At 36.6% G+C, this 20,917-nt stretch overlaps 1 protein-coding gene across 2 annotated transcripts; it reads right to left on the bottom strand.

The window, feature by feature from the left end:
* Positions 1 to 2,833: 2,833 nt before the first annotated feature.
* Positions 2,834 to 20,242, bottom strand: C1D (C1D nuclear receptor corepressor). Of its 2 annotated transcripts, none has more exons than XM_004277008.4 (5): positions 20,098 to 20,242; positions 8,571 to 8,717; positions 7,739 to 7,805; positions 7,379 to 7,434; positions 2,834 to 4,467 (listed from the first exon to the last, which is right to left on the bottom strand). In XM_004277008.4, exons 2-5 carry the CDS (start codon positions 8,706 to 8,708, stop codon positions 4,303 to 4,305), a joined length of 426 nt encoding a protein of 141 aa, XP_004277056.1. In that variant the 5' UTR covers positions 8,709 to 8,717; positions 20,098 to 20,242; the 3' UTR covers positions 2,834 to 4,302. The 2 variants fall into 2 exon arrangements, with proteins under 2 accessions (XP_004277056.1, XP_033256293.1); XM_033400402.2 differs by lacking the exon at positions 20,098 to 20,242 and adding an exon at positions 11,688 to 13,747.
* Between the last annotated feature and the right edge of the window lie 675 nt (positions 20,243 to 20,917).

Raw genomic sequence — 20,917 nt, 5'->3', positions numbered from 1 at the left:
TATACATACTTTTAATGCTTTTTTTTTCTTTTTGCGGTATGCGGGCCTCTCACTGTTGTGGCCTCTCCCGTTGCGGAGCACATGCTCTGGACGCGCAGGCTCAGCGGCCATGGCTCACGGGCCCAGCCGCTCCGCGGCTTGTGGGATCTTCCCGGACCGGGGCACGAACCCATGTCCCCTGCATTGGCAGGCGGACTCTCAACCACTGTGCCACCAGGGAAGCCCAATGATTTCTTTCTTAAGGGAAAACAGTAAAGAAGGAAAGGATCAGAAATGGGATAGTAAATGATTTCAATTTAAATAAGTCAAGGAATGTATTATTAGAGAGAGCAAAGGTCACTAAATGAAACAATATCAGCCAGATACATTACAACATGGTCTACAGACCACTGTTCTAGCACTAAATCAGAAATGATTCCTTGTTATAATCATTCTTTTGTATTTTAATAATTAAACATCTTTGGACAAGGTCCAAGATGAATTATACACTATAGTAAATTGCATATAACAAGCCTCTATCCTTTTTACAATAACATTTTTCAACATAGGCTCTCAATAGCTAATACTCACCTAATAAGAAACTGAAGGTATTCTTTTCTATTTCTCCTAATCATCTCATTCAAATCCTATCACCATGAATTTCCTGGGTACTTGGCTTTAAAATACTGTACTACTATAAACTTTAAATTCAAGCCCTGGATAGGTCTACATTCATTTCAGCAGAAGCATCTTGAAATGTTGAATTATCTTCAATTTCCTTCAATCATTTATTGTAGCTGCCAAACTGAAACGGCACACCTTAAAGGCAACGCTAAACTGAAAGGAAATAATAAAAGAGTCTCTTAAATGTTTCATTTATGAAAGCTTATCTTTCCTGCCATGAAATTTTGTGTACTATCTGAAATATATCACTTTACAAAACTGACATCTTGCATGCAGTTATTTTGCCATGATACACTTGCCAGACTTCAAGGTTTTGGGGAGGGGGGTCGGAGGGAAGGGACTGGCATGTTTTCTCAACCTTTTATAAACAGATAAGTAATAAAGAGCTAGGCTGGTTTTGGTTTTTGGCCTAAGATTGGGAGTAGGGGGTTACAGAATTAAAATTAAGTCTCAATTGCCAGTAGATATCACTATAGCTACCCCCTTTTCTGGATAGCTTTAACTAATCTTCCTGGCTATATTAAAATTATACCATAAAATAAACACTTTAAAAGGCACATCAGGTCAGAGGGTGGCTGCTCTCTGAAAGGAAAACAAATCTGCAAACCAAAATTATTCAAAGCATTTTCTTGAAATCCTGCGCACAAGCAATATAATAGCAAATTAATCAAGGAGAACAAATCTACAGAATAATGTAATAAAATCTGTATACTTTTCCCCCTAACATAATTGTTAATGAAAACTATAAAATGCTAATATTTAAAATAAGCAAAATATGGTTTGTATTTCCAAAACTGATGAGTTTTAGACCAGGATATAGGGAAAAGAAATGTTTTTATTAGTTAAGTACATTCAGATCACATTTATATAAAATAGGCTGCTATTCAGTTAAAAGAGCCCCTGAATTTATCAGAGCAAGTTTACTAACTATTCTATGAAGGGAGAAAACAAGATGCCAGTTCTTCTTTTTCTCCGCTTTATCTACCAAACTTAGCTATTACATGAGGCTCAGAATCACTGTTCAAACCTTCCTCAGTTAATGTTACTTTGTAAAGCCAGAATTTCTGATAATTTATTGCATAAAGGTATGGTTTAACAGTATTATAAGCTAAGTGATTCCTAAAACATCTTTCTCTCCAATGACCTACGCTTAGGAAAAAGTATCTATATTCAATACATTGTCCATTTTTTAAGCATTTCCTGTATTTCTAGTCAATTTTTAAAGGCTCATTTAGAAATAATACTAATCCATTTCTAATAGCTAAGTAGAACAATTTTTTTAATTTGCAGGGTATCTTAAAAACCAATCAATTTGACATAACCTCAAATTCCAGGAATGTAAACCATAATTCAAGCTTCAGTTTTCCTCTTAAAATATTCTACTTACTAAAATGAATTCCCATCCTGCAACTATGAACAATAAGAAAATTGTGCTTAAGATAATATTAAAAGACTAAATCTCATTATTTAGTATTAGATTAATAATCCATAATTCTAATCTTAAAAGTATCTATAGCTATAGCCCCTCCAATTTGTTAATTCCCAAAGAGATTAATACAAGATATAATTAACATCTAACCTTAGAGCAGACTGTCATTCGGAACAAACTATGCTAACAATAACTGTACCATAGTCAAATAGATCAACCCATCACCCTTTATGATTCTGACTAAGGTTAATGAGCACAACTTGTCATAAATTTTCCAGTAACTCTGAAAAACTGAATTGAATGAAAAGACTAGTTTTTTCATAATACTTAAAATAGAATAAAGGCTGGAGTTGTCTTATCTGGAACCTAGCACAGTATTTAACAATGTAAATGTCATTAAGTATTTGTGAAATGAATAGACAAAAAATAAGCAACCCAATACACTTACTATCACTCAGCTCCTTACTATGTGCTAGTAAGTACTTAAAATCATACATAATAAAATGGAATACACTCAAATTGTTTTTTACCTCTAATAAACACTTAAAAGAATTGTTCACTTAAGAATCCCCAGTTTAAGAGAAGGTAGAATTGGACTTTCACAAACCAATAATTTGGCTAATGACTTTCTGCAACTGCATGACATTTTTCATTTAACTTTTTTTTTCTTAATGAAATGAGAAAATATAAAGAAATGCAAGCTATAATCTTCTTTGCAATAAATAACACTAGGCCACTATATTTGATCTTAATAACATTTATTTCTCTCATGAAGAAGCTACTTTAAAAAAAAAAAATTTGAATTTTGAGGAGCCGAAGGTGAAAAAAGGAGTGAACTAACTATAAGTGTTCTTCCACTTCAAAAATCGTCTGACATCTGAGCCAGAAGTCTTTCTGCATCTATCAGTGACCACCTCTTCATGTGTCACAGAAAGAGTTCAACATGCGTTACAAAATCCATTACATTTTAAGACCATTTCCAATATCTGCTACCATAAATCAAGAAATCCATTTATTCAAGGTTACTTATGGAGAATTAGTCACACAAAAAATTTTAACAACTTCATTTTCAAAAATTAAAGTATTTTACTGTACTTGGCATTCCTATATATAATGATGTGAATTCAAAGACTGAAAGCATTAAGGGTATATAATTAAAATTCATGGGCTTAGACATAAAAAAATCGTTTAATATTTAGAATTCTCTGTAGCAAATACTGCAGAAAAATAAATCAGAATATAAACACAATGTAATCTCCTTTGGATTTCTCCTCTGCTTAAGTGGCATTAAATAACATACAAAGTTGTTCCAAAATACTTCTATGTAATTGCTATAGCCTCAGAAACATACAATAAAAAACTCTGAAAACATGAGGCCAAGAGAACTGTGGGCACTATGCATAAGGAACAAAAACTCGTGAATTCCCCCATTCCTAAGGATTTCTAAAAACTACCTTCCTAATTTCAAGAGAAAATTTACTCAAAAGAGAAAAATAAAAAACAGGTCAGCTACACAACACTTACAGCTTTACTGATAGGGTACAGCCATTATGCCAAAATTCAGCCATCAATATACAACCTCATTTCCCATCTAAAGTTAATGAGAATATATTTTACTTTAAATGGGACATAGTGGCAAAGTACCAAGAATTAAAGAATAACCTTAAAAGTCTTAATTTCATACTTCAAATATCACAAAAAGCAGTCATTCCCAAAATCATGAAAGCATAATGAAATAACTTCACAGAAAAAATGGACATTTAAGTCATTTCTTTCTTTCCTAATATTACATAGTGAAAACAGATGTATTTAAAACTTCAGCATACTTCATAAAATCATTATTCATCGAAAATACACAAATGTTTGCAAAGAACATTTAACTTAAATTTCATAGTTGCTCATAAAATGGCACTTGCAAAACTGACCTATATAAGGAAATAAGAGTCTTGTCAAGAGACAGTAAACTATAAATATAAAATATACCACAATGTTAAAAAAACCACATAATGTTCTATAGGAAAATCAGTAAGGATAACTTAATCTTTCTGGGGGAAAAGTATTTAGCATTATAAATTTAAAATGCAAATTTTACACACTAATTCAATATGGAATACATTCAAACCTTACAATGGCACATAATCATCATCTATTTTGTGGAAAACAATAAAAATTATGTACTTTTTGAATATGTGTACATCAAAACCAAAAGGTTAACTTTTACTTTTTCCTTTATTGGCAATTTTGGATGCATTTTTAGGTTTTGGTTCCCATAGGGCATTTTTTACAAATCTTGAAGCCGCAGCCCTGTCTAGCTTGCCAGCCTTTTTCTTGTCTGTTATTTCCTTGACTCTGTTCATGTATACTCTGATTCTCTCCTTAAAGACAAAAAAAGAAGAAAGGCAACAGATTTACTAAGCTGCTCACCACTGAGTTCTATTATACTATACCTCAGTTCAATTCAACAGCTTTGTGTTTATTGCTTATTGAGTGGCACTAATAAGTGCAAAGCGCATAGGATAAACACATTCCATGTGCTCCTGGAGTTCAGTCTGAGGGGAATACAGATATCAAAAAAGTCAGAAGTGTTCTGAGTGTTTCAAAAGAGGAAGATCTAGACACTACAGAGATAAACATTTAATTGTTTATATGTGGTTATACTAAATTTTTAAATTTAGCATTCACCTAAATCCACATACTAACTCTCTTGTATCTGAAGTCTATAATCTAAAATAGAGCTTTCGGGATTTCCCTGGTGGTCCAGTGGGTAAGACTCTGCACTCCCAATGCAGGGGGCCCGGGTTCAATCACTGGTCAGGGAACTAGATCCCACATGCATGCCACAACTAAGAGTTTGCAAGCCGCAACTAAGAAGCCCACATGCCACAACTAAGAAAGCTGCATGCCACAACTAAGATCCCACATGCTGCAACTAAGACCTGGCGCAGCCTAAATAAATAAATAATTAATTAATTAAAATAAAGCTTTCACATACTTTCAACATACAAACTAAAATCTCCAGAAATTTTTCTAAACAGGAAATGGCTAAGGCGTATTTAACTATTTATTTTTTTGTGTTACCTTCATGTCACAATTAAAATAAGTATAATGAAAATACAAGATCTTTTTATCCAATGTCATAGTTCTGACTGAAAAGCACATGATATTTTCTAATGAAATATACAGTTCTAATCAGATTTTACAAGGTGAGAAACATACTAGGTTGCTGTACCACTTTGAATCTTCTGAGACCACTAATCAGAATAAAGGGCTATTCTATACTTCAGTTGGAGAAATAAAGGCGTGACAGCTATAAAACAGCAGAGTAAATGATTGATCACTGCTTAAAAGTTTCATTAAAGTAATCAAAATAGTTATATAAACATACACAGAAAAATGCAGAACCTTAGAATCTTTTAATTTTAAGAAACTGACAACCCTGTTCAAAACCCTCTCATGGCTCCCTATTTCTCTGAGTAAAAGCCAAAGTCCTCACAACACACACCCAACCCAGCCCTGCCCAGAATGATCCTCCCTCACAAACCCACATGGCCAGCCCTCTCTTCCTTCCAGTCTCCTCAAATGTTCACCTTGTTAATAAGTGCTGCCTTTACTATTGAAAATGGCAATCCTACCCAAGCACTCCAATGCCCCTTACTCTGTGCTATTTTTTTCTTTTTTCCCACAACGTAACTTTCTAACATACTATATATTCATATGTATTTATTATTTGTTGTTTGTTTGATTATGTTGTTTGTTTCCCTCCACTAGATAGTCTGGCACCTGCCACAAAGGCAGAGATATTTATTGGCTTTATTCACTGAGGAAGTATCTCACTTGGAAATAATGCCTGGCTTCCAGTGGGCATTCAAATATTTGTCAAATGAATAAACTATTTTCAATGCCCTTCTCCATTCATGATAGATATGGCAAATAGGCTTCCTCTCACATACTAACTCTGTGATCAATTAGTGACATCTGTCACAAGGTCAGAAAAGGGGAATAGGTTTATGGATGCTTTTCATTTATCAACCCTTGTCCAAAATATAAATGTACTCCTCCATAAAGTGGATTCTGAGGGAAAAAGAAGGCAGATGATTTTATCTTTTTCCAGTGACAGAATTAAGTATTACACTACTCCAAATAACTTTGTGTTTAAGAGAAGAAAGAGGAATTTTATAAATGTAAAGTCCATATTAGAAAGGTGAAAGCAGATGATACAATGCATACTTCTTAAGATTTAAAGCCAGTATCACTTGTCAAATCAAGCTCTATGGATCATACTGCTTTATATTTTTGCTTTAAGTATCTTTCACAATTTCTGTATTTAAAAATAAATTTACTTTTCCCCCAAGAAATTTAAAAGAAGAAAATGTCTTAGTCTACACATTTAAAAATTGAAGATGGCAGATCTGGTTTACTCATTTTTTTAAATAAACGACCAAGTGCTTTACTAAGTTATAAAAAAAATACATAACCACCATAAAACTTTAGAACAATAATACAGTGTCAAGTGTATTTCACATATATATTTACCTTATATTTTATAAACACAAAGAATAAATTTATTAATATTCTTATTCATAAAGCCAAGTCAAGAAGGTAACCATAAGTTTGATTTCTAAATTTTTTTCTTTCAAATTGAATGATTTGATTTAATTTTTGAAGTCAGCAAAAACTCCAAGATACCAGACCTTATATAATATACTATACTTATACATCTAAATGGAATACAAAGACAAACCTAGAAGATTTATTACAGGCTGTAAATATGTCACTAATGCAGAATTACTGGACAGTACACATACAACTGGTGCCAAAAAAGCTTTTAGCTTTGTTGCCGAAGTGGATTCTTTACTGCTGAGAAAATGAATTAATGGAAGAATTGAAACGGTGGAGGAGAAACTTTCCCGTCTTGGCTAGTAAATCAACTAGAATATACTTTTAAGAATTGCATAAGAGTTTAAAAAAAAAAACAGGCAGTTGTAGAGATGAACAGGATTTCAAGAATTTATAGGAAAAATAATATAGCACTTATAAATAATTACTAGAATCGTGACATTTTCCCATCCACAGATTTATATAATATATGGAACACCCTTCTCTGACAAAGGTGAGAGAAAGAAAAACTAAAGGCACGATGAAATCTGGCTCACTTTCGTAATTTCATCCCTAAAGAATTCTGTTCTCCACAATTAGTGTGATAAAGGTACTGCAATTTTACCTTTAGAAACACTACAACAGACATTACACGTAAAATAAAAAGAAATCGATCCACTGCAATCTTACCAATTCCTGCTTTACTGGATGTTCCTTAGGATTAACTCCCTGCGTTGCCAAATAAACTACAAGAGAAAGATTTCATGGAATAAAATGCATATATATTAATTAAAAGCATTAATTAAAGAAACTCCAGTTACAAAAAGGAAACGTCACACAAATTATTAACTAAATCTTAAATTATTCAACCTCTTTGTAATAGTAAATGTATGTGTGGCTCATGGGCATCTGGTATTCTGATTTAAAAAGAAATAAATATCTGACTATTAAAATTGCCATAAAGTATAATTGCTAGCATTTTAAAAAATAAGTCACCTTTGACATGGTAAATAATTTGCTTTCTAATTAACTCTAAAGTAATATACATACCCCAAAACATTGAATTCAATGTGTAAGCAGAAACTAAATCCACTTTTGCTTGTTCAAGTGGGTCCAACTATTAAAAAAGAGGGAGAGAGAGAAAGAAAAAGAAAAAAGAAATTAAAACTTTGAGCACCATCACATATTTTAAACTTTCACCAAGTACAATGTATCAAAGAAATGTTTTTTTCACTTTCTATAATCCAATAATCAAACCAAATAATCTGGAAATAATTTGCAAAAAGAAAAGTTTTGTTAACCAGTGATTTTTGCCCACAAATTTTCACTTCAGCGTACCATCTTTAAGTTAAACAAGGAATGTGTATAATCCAAAATAAAAAAAAATTCTTTTGAATTATTTTAATTTCAGGATTTACAATCTGGGCTTTGTATGTCAAAAGTAATTCATCAATATAAACATTGTACATGATGCATTTATGTATAAGAAGCAGGCTAAAATGCTTAGGCAATACCAAAGACAGAAGAAACATAATGAGATTTGTTTTAGACTGTCAAAGTCAATTTACTCTTTTTGTCCTATAGGGTTTCCAGAAACCCTGATAACATCATTGTAATACTTAAAAGGTCAAAGGTAGAGTCTGTCAAAAAGAATGCTGGGAGAGCTTTTTTTTATTCAAAACCAAGTCAAAATAAAAATATAGTTAGGAGGTGTTTCCTAAGCTTGGAGTTTGTTATATTTTCCCCTTAAAGATATCCAAACACTTAAAAATTGAAATAAAGGGGGAAAGGGGCATATTTCATGTATCTGTTTCTTCTTCTATGTGTTTCATAACATAGCACTCGGTTTTATGAATACATTTTTAGAAATTACTTAAAATACCTTCTGCAACAACTCATTTCTAGAAACAGACATCATGGTCTTCAGCATCTCATCCACAGCACCAATGGAATTCTCAAATGTTGATAAATATTCATGAATTTCTACTGGATAGTCTTCATTAATTTCTTCGCCTGCCATTATGTTCAACTGGGAAAAAATTAAATTCTTAGTTCATACTGGAGACAGAGAATGCTCTCTAGGTTACAAAAAAAAATTAATAGGTCATATCATATGTTTCAAAAGTGCTAAAAGAGTTAAAACCTGAAGTTAATTAAACAAATTTTCTTAGAATATAATTCTGGAGCAACCACGTTTAAACTTCCCCTCTTCTTAGGCTGCTGGGGAGTGGGGGTGGGCTGCCAGGATAGGACCCACCCAAGTTCATTAATGCTACACATAACAATCCCTCAATCCCTCGATGCTTTTTGAGAACTAAAGAGATACGACTACCAAACATGTTATATCAATAATAAAAATCCTACATTTTAAAAACTTTCTGTTGAAGTTAAAGACCAAGCAAAGCAATGAAAGTGTGATAAATATACACTACCCCCTAATGCTTGAAAAAAATAAGCAAAGCTCTTTTTTTAAAAAACATACATATTAGCACTTGTAAATTTAGATGTTGATCTAGCAGCATAGTATATTAAACCAAAAAATTAGAAATCTTAGATCTGAAATATTTTATGATTATTTATCACTAAAATTACTTTTCAAGCCTATATTTATATTTATATATATTCCTTAAGCTTAAAATATTAATAAGAAATTGAAGAGTCAATAGATCACATAAAGTCTGTAAGCAGAAAAGATGAAACATGGGAGAAATAAACTATATGGTTTTCATTTGGGCTACAGCATACCTTGACGGCCCATTCTTTAAAATTCACATTTACATCATAATATTTAATAGCTATATGAGGAAAAGAAAAGTCCACATCAATGTATTTAATATGGTATCTAAGATCAAACTTCAGAAGCAATTCCAAGCCACTGTACCATCCTTAGGTTTTATTAGCTGAAAATACCTCTTTCATTACACAGCTAAGGAGAACATCAAGAATGTGCAGAATAACAAACAGCATAGCCAAATTGAAGTAAAGGGACTCGGGCTTTCCACCTTGCCTGATCACTGACTTTGTTACCTTAGATAAATCACTGAATCTCTCTGGGCCCCAAATATCTCATCCATTAAATAAGGCATTTGGTCTAATGATCTCTAAAGTCCCTTATAATTCTAAATGTTATGACTGTCATTTAAGTTTTAAAAGTACTACTTGAATATTTAGTCACAATATATCCACATTTCTATTCAACAAATACAGTCCACTGAGACATCTGGTTTCATTTAAAATTTAGAAAAGTGAAGTCCAGGGGTCTATTACTACTCACACTGTAAAGTTATTATCCAACTACTGTGCAAACAGCAATTAAACAAAGGACTATGAGAAAAGAAAACCACACAGGAAAGAACTGTGACTTCCTATTTCAAAAAGTTAACTGAAAATATGGATTTGCCTCTCATTCCTCCCAGAAAAATCTCTCCAAAATGACAGAAGAAACACAAAAATAAGTCCATAGTAATGCTGGAAACCAAGAAGGGCACATATCCATCAGCCGACCTCAACAGCAGAAATTTTTCTAAGCTAAAGAGCAAATGGGATTAGACTGATAGGGAACAGAACCAAGGAGCCTGCAATCCCTTACAAACAAAAGAGAAGGAGAATCTAGGAATAAACCCAAGATGAAGGACAGTAAGAGGTGAACCATGCGGGCTGAAAGCTGCTAAACAAATCTCCCAATCTGTGAAAGGACAGCTCCAGCATCTACTGCCCAGATAAAGGTATTAGTACAGGGACAGACACAAATATAGAGAAGACTTGATATTTCTTTTCTTTACATAAAATTTTAAACCAATAAATTTGAAAAATCTGGATGATAAGAATGAGGTGCTAGGAAAAAAAATTACCAAAACTAACCTAAAAAGAAGTACATAAAACAAATAGATCATTACACAGACAAAAAAAACAAAAACAAAAAAAAACACACTTTAAAGAAGTCAAAGATCTACGCTCCAAAAGGGTTCCAAGTCTAGAAAATATTATAGGTAATTTCTTCCAAACCTTTAAGAAACAGTTAATTTTTATGGTATTTAACTGTTTAAGAACATAGAAGGAGATGGAAAACTTAGATACCTATTACCCAACATACACAAAAATAAACTCCAGATGAATTTAAAAGATAAATGTGTAAATGTATTAAAAGATTATATACATTATATAAAATGTGTATATAATCCAAATGAAACCCAAATGCTATAAAAGGAAATGGCTGACAGACTTAAATACATAAAAACTGAAAAAACATCTATATGGTAAAAGTATACCATAAGCAAAGTTAAATGCAAGAAACAGCATGGGAGAAAATATGTGCCAAAATACAACAAAGGATTAGTCAGATTATATAAAGAGTTCCTACAAAGCATAAAACAGATTAAAATAATGAAGATCTCACCCATCAGATTGGCAATAATTTTAAAGACTGGCAAAGTTTGACGTTAGCAAGGGTATACACTGGAGGTGGAATATAAATTGGTACAGATTTCTTAAATGCACACACCCTTTGACTCAGGATATCCTCTTCAGAAAGTAGCCTACAGAAATCCTTGTATACATGCATATAAGTTTATTAAAATGGACTCTTCAGACCCTTCTCTTAAAGTGGGGACTTTGCCTTACATCAATTTTTCTCTCTGCTGGATCATTGCCCATAAGCTTGAAACATTTTATTCCTCCATCTTAGATAAGAAACAAAAGAAACACCTTGACTTCATATCCCCCTCCAGCTTAAGCCCCATTTTCTATCTCCCTTTTAGAACAAACTCCTCAAAAGGGTTGCTAATATTGAATACTAGAGTTCCAGTTCCTCTCCTTCCATTCTTTCTTGAATCTACTACAATCAGACCCCCTATTTCTCACTCAAAATTGTTCTTGTCAAGGTCACCCACTCAGCCACATTGTCCAATTCAATGGTCAATTCTCAGTTCTCATCGTTTGACATAGCTGGCTCAGTCTGTCTGGTTTCTAGGGCAGCACATTTCCTTGGTTTCTCTCTTACCTCACAGGTTGCTTTCTTGGTCTTCTTTGCTGCATCCTTTTCATATCCTCAAGCCTCTTAACCTTGACGTGCCCAAGGGCTGTCCTTGAATCTCTTCTCTAATTTACTCTCTAGGTGAGCTCTGGGTTTAAACTATATTAATAAACTGATGACTCCCAGGTTTGCATCTCCAGCCCTGACCTCGCCACTGAACTCCAAATTTAATGTCCAACCACTTACTCAGTACCTTGGTTGGCTGTTAATATATTCTCAAATGTAATGTGCCCAAAGCCCAATTCCTAATCTTGCTTACTTTATCTTGTAATAACCTATAATGGAAAAGAATCTGAAAAAGTATATGTATGTATGTATGTATGTATGTATGTGTGTGGATATACAGTAAGTCCCCTACATATGAACGAGTTCAGTTCCGAGAGTGCGTTCGTAAGTCCGATTTGTTCGTAAGTCCAACAAAGTTATCCTAGGTACCCAACTAACACAATCAGCTACATAATACTGTACTGTAATAGGTTTATAATACTTCTCACACAAATAATACATAAAAAACAAACAAATACAAAAAATAAAGAAAACATTTTTAATCTTACAGTACAGTACCTTGAAAAGTACAGTAGTACAGTACAACAGCTGGCATACAGGGGCTGGCATCGAATGAACAGGCAGGAAATAAACATACCATACTACTGTACTCTATACAGTACTATACAGTAAAGTACACAAAAGGATAACCACTTGTAGAGGATGCATGCAAGTGACAATGTACGCCAGACACTTGAACTAACTTACATGATTGGACACGTGAATGTACATTCGCATCTTTGAAAGTGCACAACTTGAAGGTTCGTATGTAGGGGACTTACTGTGTGTGTGTGTGTGTATACACACACACACACACACACACACACACACACATATATATATAACCAAATCACTTTGCTATACACCTGAAACTAACACAATACTGTAAATCAACTATACTTCAATAAAAAAAAAGAATCTAATCTTGCCTACTACAGTCCTCCCCATCTCATTTCATGGCAACTCCACCTTTTCGATTGCTCAGACCTAAAATTACAGAATAGTCCTTGACTCCTCTCTCACCCTATCTTTAAAACATATTCACATCCTACCACCTCTACTGCTACCACCCTAGTCCGAGCCAGTCCGAGCCATCATTGTGTCTTGCCTGTGTTGTTGCCATAGCCTCCTAAACGGCTTCCCTGTTTCCATTCCAATAGTTTATTATCAAGAAAGTGATCATCTCAAATCTAGGTCAGACTCTACCATGCCTCTGCTTGGAAACCTTCAAAGGCTTGCTGCCTCACTCAGGAAGAGACAAAGTCTTTATAGTGGCCGAAAAAACCCTGACTCTCTGCTGCCTCCTCTGTGACCTCATCTCCTCCCACTCTGCCCCTGGCTCACTCCATTCCAGCCATAATGGCCTCACTGCTCTTCTTCTTATTGGGCATGCCCCTATCTCAGAGCCTTTAGACTTCTCTCCTTCCTAGAATGTTTCTCCCCCACCAATGGCTTCAAAGCTCATGACTTCACCTCTGCCAGATCTCTACTCAAATGTTATCTATTGGTAAAGCTTTCCTGACCATCCTATTTTAAAATGCATACCCCTCTTCTCATTCCCAGCACTTCCTATCTCCTTCTTCACCCTTCAGGCCTCAAAAGCATTTGACATATTTCATTTATTGTCTGTCTACCTCCAAAAGAAGGTAACTACATGAAAACAGGCAGTTTTGTTCACTACCACTGCCCAGCAGTCGATAAACATTTGTTGAATGAAGACATTATAACCAAATACTGGGAATAATCTAAATAGTCATCAATAGGGGAACAGTTAAATGAATTATACCTTATCCATTCAAAAGAGTGAAAATAAAGAAGTAAATCCTTATGTAGTAATACACGATAAGTGGTGAAAAAAAGTCATAGAACATAGTATATAACACGTAATGTGTCTAAGAGATGCCATTTATTTAAAAAAAATTGTATATGTAGATATGTAGAAAAAGGTCTGGAAGGAGACATACAAAAATAGACATTCTTTCTGAGAAGGGATAGGAAATGCGAATGGGATCAAAGCAGACTCATGTTTTTAGCTCTTCATTCTTTGTTGTTTAAATTTCGTTATTTCAAAAAGCATGTATTAAAATTGTAATAAAAAGAAACAATCATTAAATTTAAATAAAGCCATATTTTAATAAAGTATTTTGGCTTTTAACAAATACTGCAAGTATAAAAAACACAAAAAAGCCTTTATTTAAATGTGAATTTTTTCATTCGATTTTTCTATTGGAAAATATTTCCCCTCTCAAAATCATGATAGGGATTTTTCCTGCAATTATTCCTTGTCCCTAAGCCCCAGTAAACAAGTAGCTATTTATTGTTAAAATGGGTTACGGTGAACACTGAAAGCAAGGCAGTAAGTAAGAATAATGACTCTCATTAAATCTGAACTGAACCACTTGCCTTTTTCCTAACTAAAAAATAAAGGCAAGGTAGACTGAAAAATAAAGGTGCTTCTATTATCAGAAATTCCCCCCAATTCAAATGATTTCTCCTAACATTCCATACAGATAGTTCCTGAGTGTTTGTTCCTTCCACAGGGAGCACTGCAAGGAGGGAGCTGCAGAAGCCGCCCTCTGGTCCCCTTTGTTACTCAGATGCCAGGATGAAGCAGTGAATGGATGGTTACCAGCAGCCACAGCCAACATCTGAACCCCACTGCCTGTGAGCCAGGCACTACTCTAAGCAGCCACACTCATTCATTTACTCCTCACAGACAACAAACGGACCCACAGTGAGTTTCCGTAACTTGCCCGAGACTGTATGTGGTAAATGTCCAAAGAAGAGAAAGAAGAGAACTCACCCCCCTCTGCCCTTCACTTGCTGCCTGGTTCTACAGGGACTCCCCACCCCTCCACCTACTCCTTCTAAAGCGCAGGCTGCAAGTGGAGAAGGTGCCTCTCTTCATCCCTCAGGAAGGTCTGGCTGAGACTCAGGGGCAGAGGGGAGAAACCCTGCCCAGCAATCCCTACAGGACGTTACTGCCATTCCTTCCCTCCTCTCGTTGGTGATGAGAGCCACAGTGCCGACAGGAGAAAAGGAGGGGCACACGACATCATCCCCTACCTCCTCCCCTCCATTCTCTGCTTCAGGGAGCTCAGTGCAGCCTGGAACCTGGAAGTCGCCCCTCATCGCTTCCTCAGGCCCCAGTCCCATCAGTTCTGTCAATACGGCCTCCTTAATCTCCTTAGCCACAAGCTTTCCCCCATTCTCACTAACTAGATCATTTCAAGAGCCTTGGAGTAGTCTCCCTACTGTCAATTTTTCTCCACTCTCAATGTTAGGATGTTACAAAACATAACTTTTCCATAAAGATAGTCTGGTCATGGTACACCCCTGCTTAAAATCCTGCAATAGTTTCCCGCCACCTTGAAGGTAAACTCCAAACCCCTTATGTGGACGTGAGGCCCTTTACGATGTGGCCCTTGCTTGCCTGACTAGCCTCATCTTTCATTGCTCCCCTCTTCCAATCCTATAGCTGTAGCCACCACGGCAGTTTTCCAGATGTTCTATGCCCATTCAGCCTAACCTTTCGCCTGTGTGGCTCTCTATACGTGAACCATCCTTCCCACTTCACTTTGTTCAAACCCTGCTTACGTTTGGAGGTAAGATCAGGTTTCCCTTTAGTGCATAGGACTTCTCTGAGTGCCACCCTCCCATTCCCTCTGTCTGGATAAGCACAGCTACAGGTTCTCATGTCACCTAAAACACTATCTGGTGACATGTGTTGATTTACTTAACCTTGACTACAAGCTCCCTGAGGGGGTGGTGTCATCAATATGTCACCGCCATGCTGATGTGTCACCAGTGGCTGACACACAGAATGACTTTATGTCTCAACTTGCCCAAGAGAGTCCCCATGTATGTCTATTGTTTCAGCTTGCCAACTGCTCAGCTCCCCATTTCTCTTTCAGAAGTCCCAGTTTGAGCAATAAATTATAGGGTTACCCTAACAAACGTAGGTTCTCTGACCCTTGCCACCACTCCTCACCCCACTTTGTTAGAGAACATGAGAGCCTAGAGAGTGGCTCCTGGTACCAGCTGGGGTTCAACCAGAGCAGCGGAACCAGTAGGAGGTATTCTGAAGAGATGTACTGCAAGAAACTGGTTTATGCAATTGTGGAGGAATCTGCAGGGCAGGTAAGCAAGAACGAACATGCTGGAACTCTTGGCTGCAAGCTGAAACTGCTGTCCACGGGTGGAACTTCTTTTTCATCAGGGAAGCTTCAGCTCTGCTTCTAAAGTTTTCTAATTAATTGGATCAAGCCCACCCAGATTATCTAGAATAATAAAAGTCAACTGTTTGTGTATTTCGATTATATCTACAAACACCTTCAGAGCAATAGCTAGTTTGGTGTTGGACTGAATGGGGGCTGCACATCAAAAAGACCATCACACTCCTTTAAGCCTCCAGAACTACAGCCAGGAAACGTATATTCCTGGCATCACAAATTGTTGCTCTGACAGCATTTTTCCACAATAGACAAGTTATTGATGACTGTCAGGTTCCCAAGTAATAAAACTAGAGTTCAAATTCCAGTTAACAAATGTGGAAGAAATCATAACCTTTAAAACAAAAAAGAAAATCACCATTTTGCAACCCCTAGTGAAATTACAGATTCACGTAATGTTCACCGACAGATAAAAGGGGAGGAGTGAGACTGCCCGCGCACCGCAATGAAGACCCAACGCAGCCAAAAATAAATTTATTAAAAAAAAAACCTATATTCTTTAGCTCTATTTTATTCAAAGAACTATATGAATGGATTGCCTTCCCTACACCTAAATTTTCTAGCCACCATAAGGCCACTTTCTCCCTATTCTCATGGTACAAAAGCCTTTCTAGCCTCGTGCTCTCTAGAAACTCCTCCTAGAGTTGTTGTGAGGACTCCCTGCCACCAACACGGTTGGCCTGCTTAACTCGGCTCCCTCATCAACAATGCTTTCTCAAGGAAGCATTCCCTCTTGCCTCACAATGAGTCACATCCACTAGTTACACAGTCTCACAGCACCATGTATTTCTCCATATCATTGTCGTAATTTTATATTTCTGTGATTATTTGAATAGTGTCCATCATCCACACTGGATTGTAAGCACCGTGCAGGACAAGTCTTTGCTCATATACACTCCAAATATCAGGGTAGCATGTCATAGATGCTAAATAAATATCTACTAAAGAAATGACTCCTCAGTGCCTGGCACGTAGTCAATGCTGAGTAAATGTGGAGTATGTGCTAGGAAGAGAGTAGGGATAAATAAAGCAACTGTCAGACAACCGAGAAAGGACCCATTTGAAGGTGGGTAGCATTAATTTGGGTCTTTTGTGAATTTCTTTAGCAGGGTTCAGTAGGCCTGGAGCAAGAATGGTAATCCAGAATGAGGAACTGACTAATGGATACAAAGGGAAGGACTTGCAAAAGCATCTTGAAGACAGCTGACTGGGAGGTATGGCTTTGAAGGGAGAGAAGTAAGGCTTTTTCCTCTGCTTGCAATACCCCCTCCCCTCACTCCTCCCCTGTCTTCTGGGCCTAGTAAAACCTATTAATCCTTTAAAACACACATCAAATGCCCTCTCTTCTATAAAGGCTTCCATATCTCCCAAACAAAAGTAGTCTCTTCTTCCTCTTTGCTCCCAAGGTTCTCCAGACCGTTATCACTTATCCATTAATACTCCTTCTCATGTATCTTGATAAATCCAAAAATGTCAGTCCTCATTTATCTATCTGATCCATAACCAGCGCCCAAGAATAGTGAACACATTACTTCACCCTGAATTCCACAACACTATACTCTCAAAACTGTCCCTGTCCCCCGATGGCTGTTCTTTCTGTCTACTTTGTTGGGTCTTCATCTCCCCAAACCTATAAAGGCTAAGATGCCTAAAGACTCACGTCTTGTACTGCTTTCCTGTTTACATTCACTCCTTTGGCGATTGTCTCCAGTCTCACGATTTTAAATACCATGTGACTCCCAAATGTTCTTTTCCAGCAATGACCTCCCCTCTGAACTCCAGACTTGGTAGACTCAATTGCCTACTCAACATCTCCACTTGGATGACTAACAGAGATCTCAAACTTAACACATCATAATGAACTCCCAATTCTCCCTCACAAACCTGCTCCTCCCATAGTTTTCCACTTCTCAGTTAATGGCAATTAACCATTCTAGTTGCCCAAGCCCAAAACCTTGACAGTTCTCTTACAACCCACATTCAATCCATAAGCAAATCTGTTAGCTTTACCTACAAAATACATCCAAAATTGAACTGCTACTCACCACAGTCTTTCCAGCTGTGAAGCTGCTATCACCTCATCTGAATTATTACACCTTCCTAATTAGTCTCCTGGCTTTGCCCTACCCCTCTCTCCAACAACTTGCTCTTAACACAGCAGGCAGAGTGATCCTATTAAAAACCTAAACCAGATCATGTCACTCCTCTGTTCAAAACCTTCCACTGGTTATTTACCCACTGTATCTCCAAATGATTAACATAAAGTCTTGCCACGTACTTAATAACTATTTGTTCACTAACTAAAAACAATGAAAGTAAACTGGAACCAAATTTTGGAGAATCTCAATATCAGATTAGGATAGTGACCATGTGGATCCAAAAGAAAATATATAATAATGTACATTCCAGGGCTGTTTCCATTCCTATACTAAGTAGAGTTACATACAATTATGAACTAAGCCAGGAACAAATCCAAAATATATATAATTTGGGGAGAAAACTAGAAAGACATCCGCAAATGTTGCATCAGAATTCTATTAACGTAATGACCTTTTTGCACTGCATTACCTTAGAAAATGATAGTGAAATGTATATACAACAATCTCTCCATAAATATTGTTGTCTTTGGCAGATAGTCTACACTAGTGCAGCCTGTAACTCTCCTTCATACTTAGAGTAAAATCACGGAGAAAAGATAGAGATGCTGGCCTCTAAAAGCAAATTTATCCCAAAGTCTCATAGTAGAAAAAGATATAAATTACAAAGAGGTTGCTCAAGATCGAGATGAATAATTAAATCAGATTACAATGAAAGTACTTCAATTGTTAATTCTAAAGTTTAATTCGAAGTGTTTTCAAAATTATTGATGTGAAGCAGTAAAATTACCTTCCAAAACTATGGAATTTGCTTATGACAATATTCTCATCTCCTCTCAGGTGTACTGTGCAGGTTAAATAAATAATATAGGTAAAGTTCTTAGAACAGTGCCTGGCTCAGGACTCAATACATTAACTAGTAATACTAGTTATTATTTTACTAAAGTGAAAATGATCAAACACCCCAACCCAGTGGGGACTATTTAGAGCCATATTTTAAGGGTCAACTGTTTGGAAACAGTCGCTAACTGAGATAAAACACATAAAGAGCCATTTGAAAATTTTAAGACTGTTATGAAAAATTATATCACCTCTGAACTGCAATACATACAACACAGCTATCTGAAGACAGCTATAACATCTTTTGACTCAGAACCGTTCTAATTATTTTGAAAAAACATTGTTCACACAATCATTATTTTCTTTCAACAAAACAGTGAGCTCTATCATTTTCCATCAATCACAAACAGTTCACGGAATTTCAATAGGAATTATTTGGTTATTTTCTAATCCAAAGTCAACATTCGGTTAAGTCTCGGGTCAGTCTACTATAGACAGTCCAAAAAGATTAATAAGTGTTTACTTATGATTAATAAACATCTCATTGGGACAGATACATCTTTATCAAGCCAAAACTGTTGCAGTCAACAAACAGCAAGACACAAAAGATACTTTCAAACAGAAGTTTCAGTCACACTAAACTTTCCTGGGCCGTAAAGAAAAACCACTTTTTTGAGATTCCATTAGATTTCACCTCAAAGTCGAAATTAGCCTACCATCTCGGGTGGGCTAATGTTGCAGTGGCAGGCAGTGCGTGATCATGTATGTGAATGATAACGGATGACACGGGAAAGCTACTCCCCTACATCTGCCACTTAGGCCTTCCTCCCTCAACCAGGTTTGAAGGCAGCTGAAAATTAACAGTGAAGTCACGTGCTCTTAATTTCTCCGCCCTCCAATACTTGAGAGGCGGAGCTAAGAAGCGAGGAAAAAGCGAAAGGCCGGACCCAAAGACGTGGAGGGCCAAGGTAGGCCGAAGCCAGCAAGCAGCCACAGGAAAGCGGAAGTGGGGGATCTTGCCACGACGCTACCCCAACGCTCGCATTCGCGGAAGGCTACGCAGCCCAGTCCCCCTCCCCACAGTCAGCCGGAGGGTGACAGGGCGCTTCCAGGAGAAGCGAACCTAAAAGCACGAGAAATTCCAACCCCAGCTCTGAATAATACCTCGCGGGCCTTCCACTCCTGTCTCCCAGAAAGCAGTCGGCGGCGGTGACGTCAGCAGCGCGCCGGCTCTGCCCGCGGCGCGAGCGGCGCTCTCCGGTGACCTCACGCTGCTCGCCCCGCCCCTTCGCTCCTTTCCCTTCCGCCTCCAAAGGCCATGCTCCAACCGTGCCGCAGGCCGAAGGTGTAGGAGGGGTTGGGGCGGGGCGCTGGCACCTTTTCAAGATTTGCATTTGGCCAACGCCCACCGGATTAGAAATTGAGCATATTTATCCAGAAAAAAAAATGTTAGTTACTAAAGCTTTGTGCTGGTTTTTACGTTCGCTGAAACTCGTTGCAAGGCCCAGGTTCTCTCCCATTGTCCGCCTCAAAATTAGCCTCCAAAGCAGCTTCCTGAGTTATCTGTGGTGAAAGTTTGGGTTCTTTGTTTTTCCAACCCATCGCTACGAAATTATTTTGTAAAATACAATCAAAATGAATTGCTTGAAAGATGGATTAAAAGGCAAAAGAGAAGCCTAGATTTCTAATTATTTCAAAAAACATAAAACTGCACTGCAATAAATGAAATCAGAACAAACATAAGAGGAAAAAAAGACAGATTGCATATTGCTACTTGAACGATTAGGAGCATCGTTTTTACATTCCTGACTTTATTCCACAATCGTAATTTAACGAAAAGTTATGCATGAAATAGCGATTCCATATATTAAATGCCTACAAAAGCACTTTGAACAAACACCGTGTGTGTCAATACTAAAGTATTTTAAGTGGCAAATGAGCTTTCTTCTGGTTTCTTCTTCTAGTCTACTGGGATTAAAGATAA

This window comes from Orcinus orca, chromosome 13, assembly GCF_937001465.1.
Source record: "Orcinus orca chromosome 13, mOrcOrc1.1, whole genome shotgun sequence".
NCBI classification, from domain to species: domain Eukaryota; kingdom Metazoa; phylum Chordata; class Mammalia; order Artiodactyla; family Delphinidae; genus Orcinus; species Orcinus orca.
Note: the sequence above shows the minus strand (reverse complement) of the source record. Positions and strands in the feature narration are given on the sequence as shown.

Excerpts from the sequence above, each read along its gene's own strand:
- C1D (XM_004277008.4), bottom strand. The coding sequence starts at position 8,708 with ATGGCAGGCGAAGAAATTAATGAAGACTATCCAGTAGAAATTCATGAA. Across the intron at positions 7,806-8,570 it reads GAAATGAGTTGTTGCAGAAG|TTGGACCCACTTGAACAAGC; the intron begins GTATTTTAAGTA and ends CTTTTTTAATAG. Across the intron at positions 7,435-7,738 it reads ATTGAATTCAATGTTTTGGG|TTTATTTGGCAACGCAGGGA; the intron begins GTATGTATATTA and ends TTTCTCTTGTAG.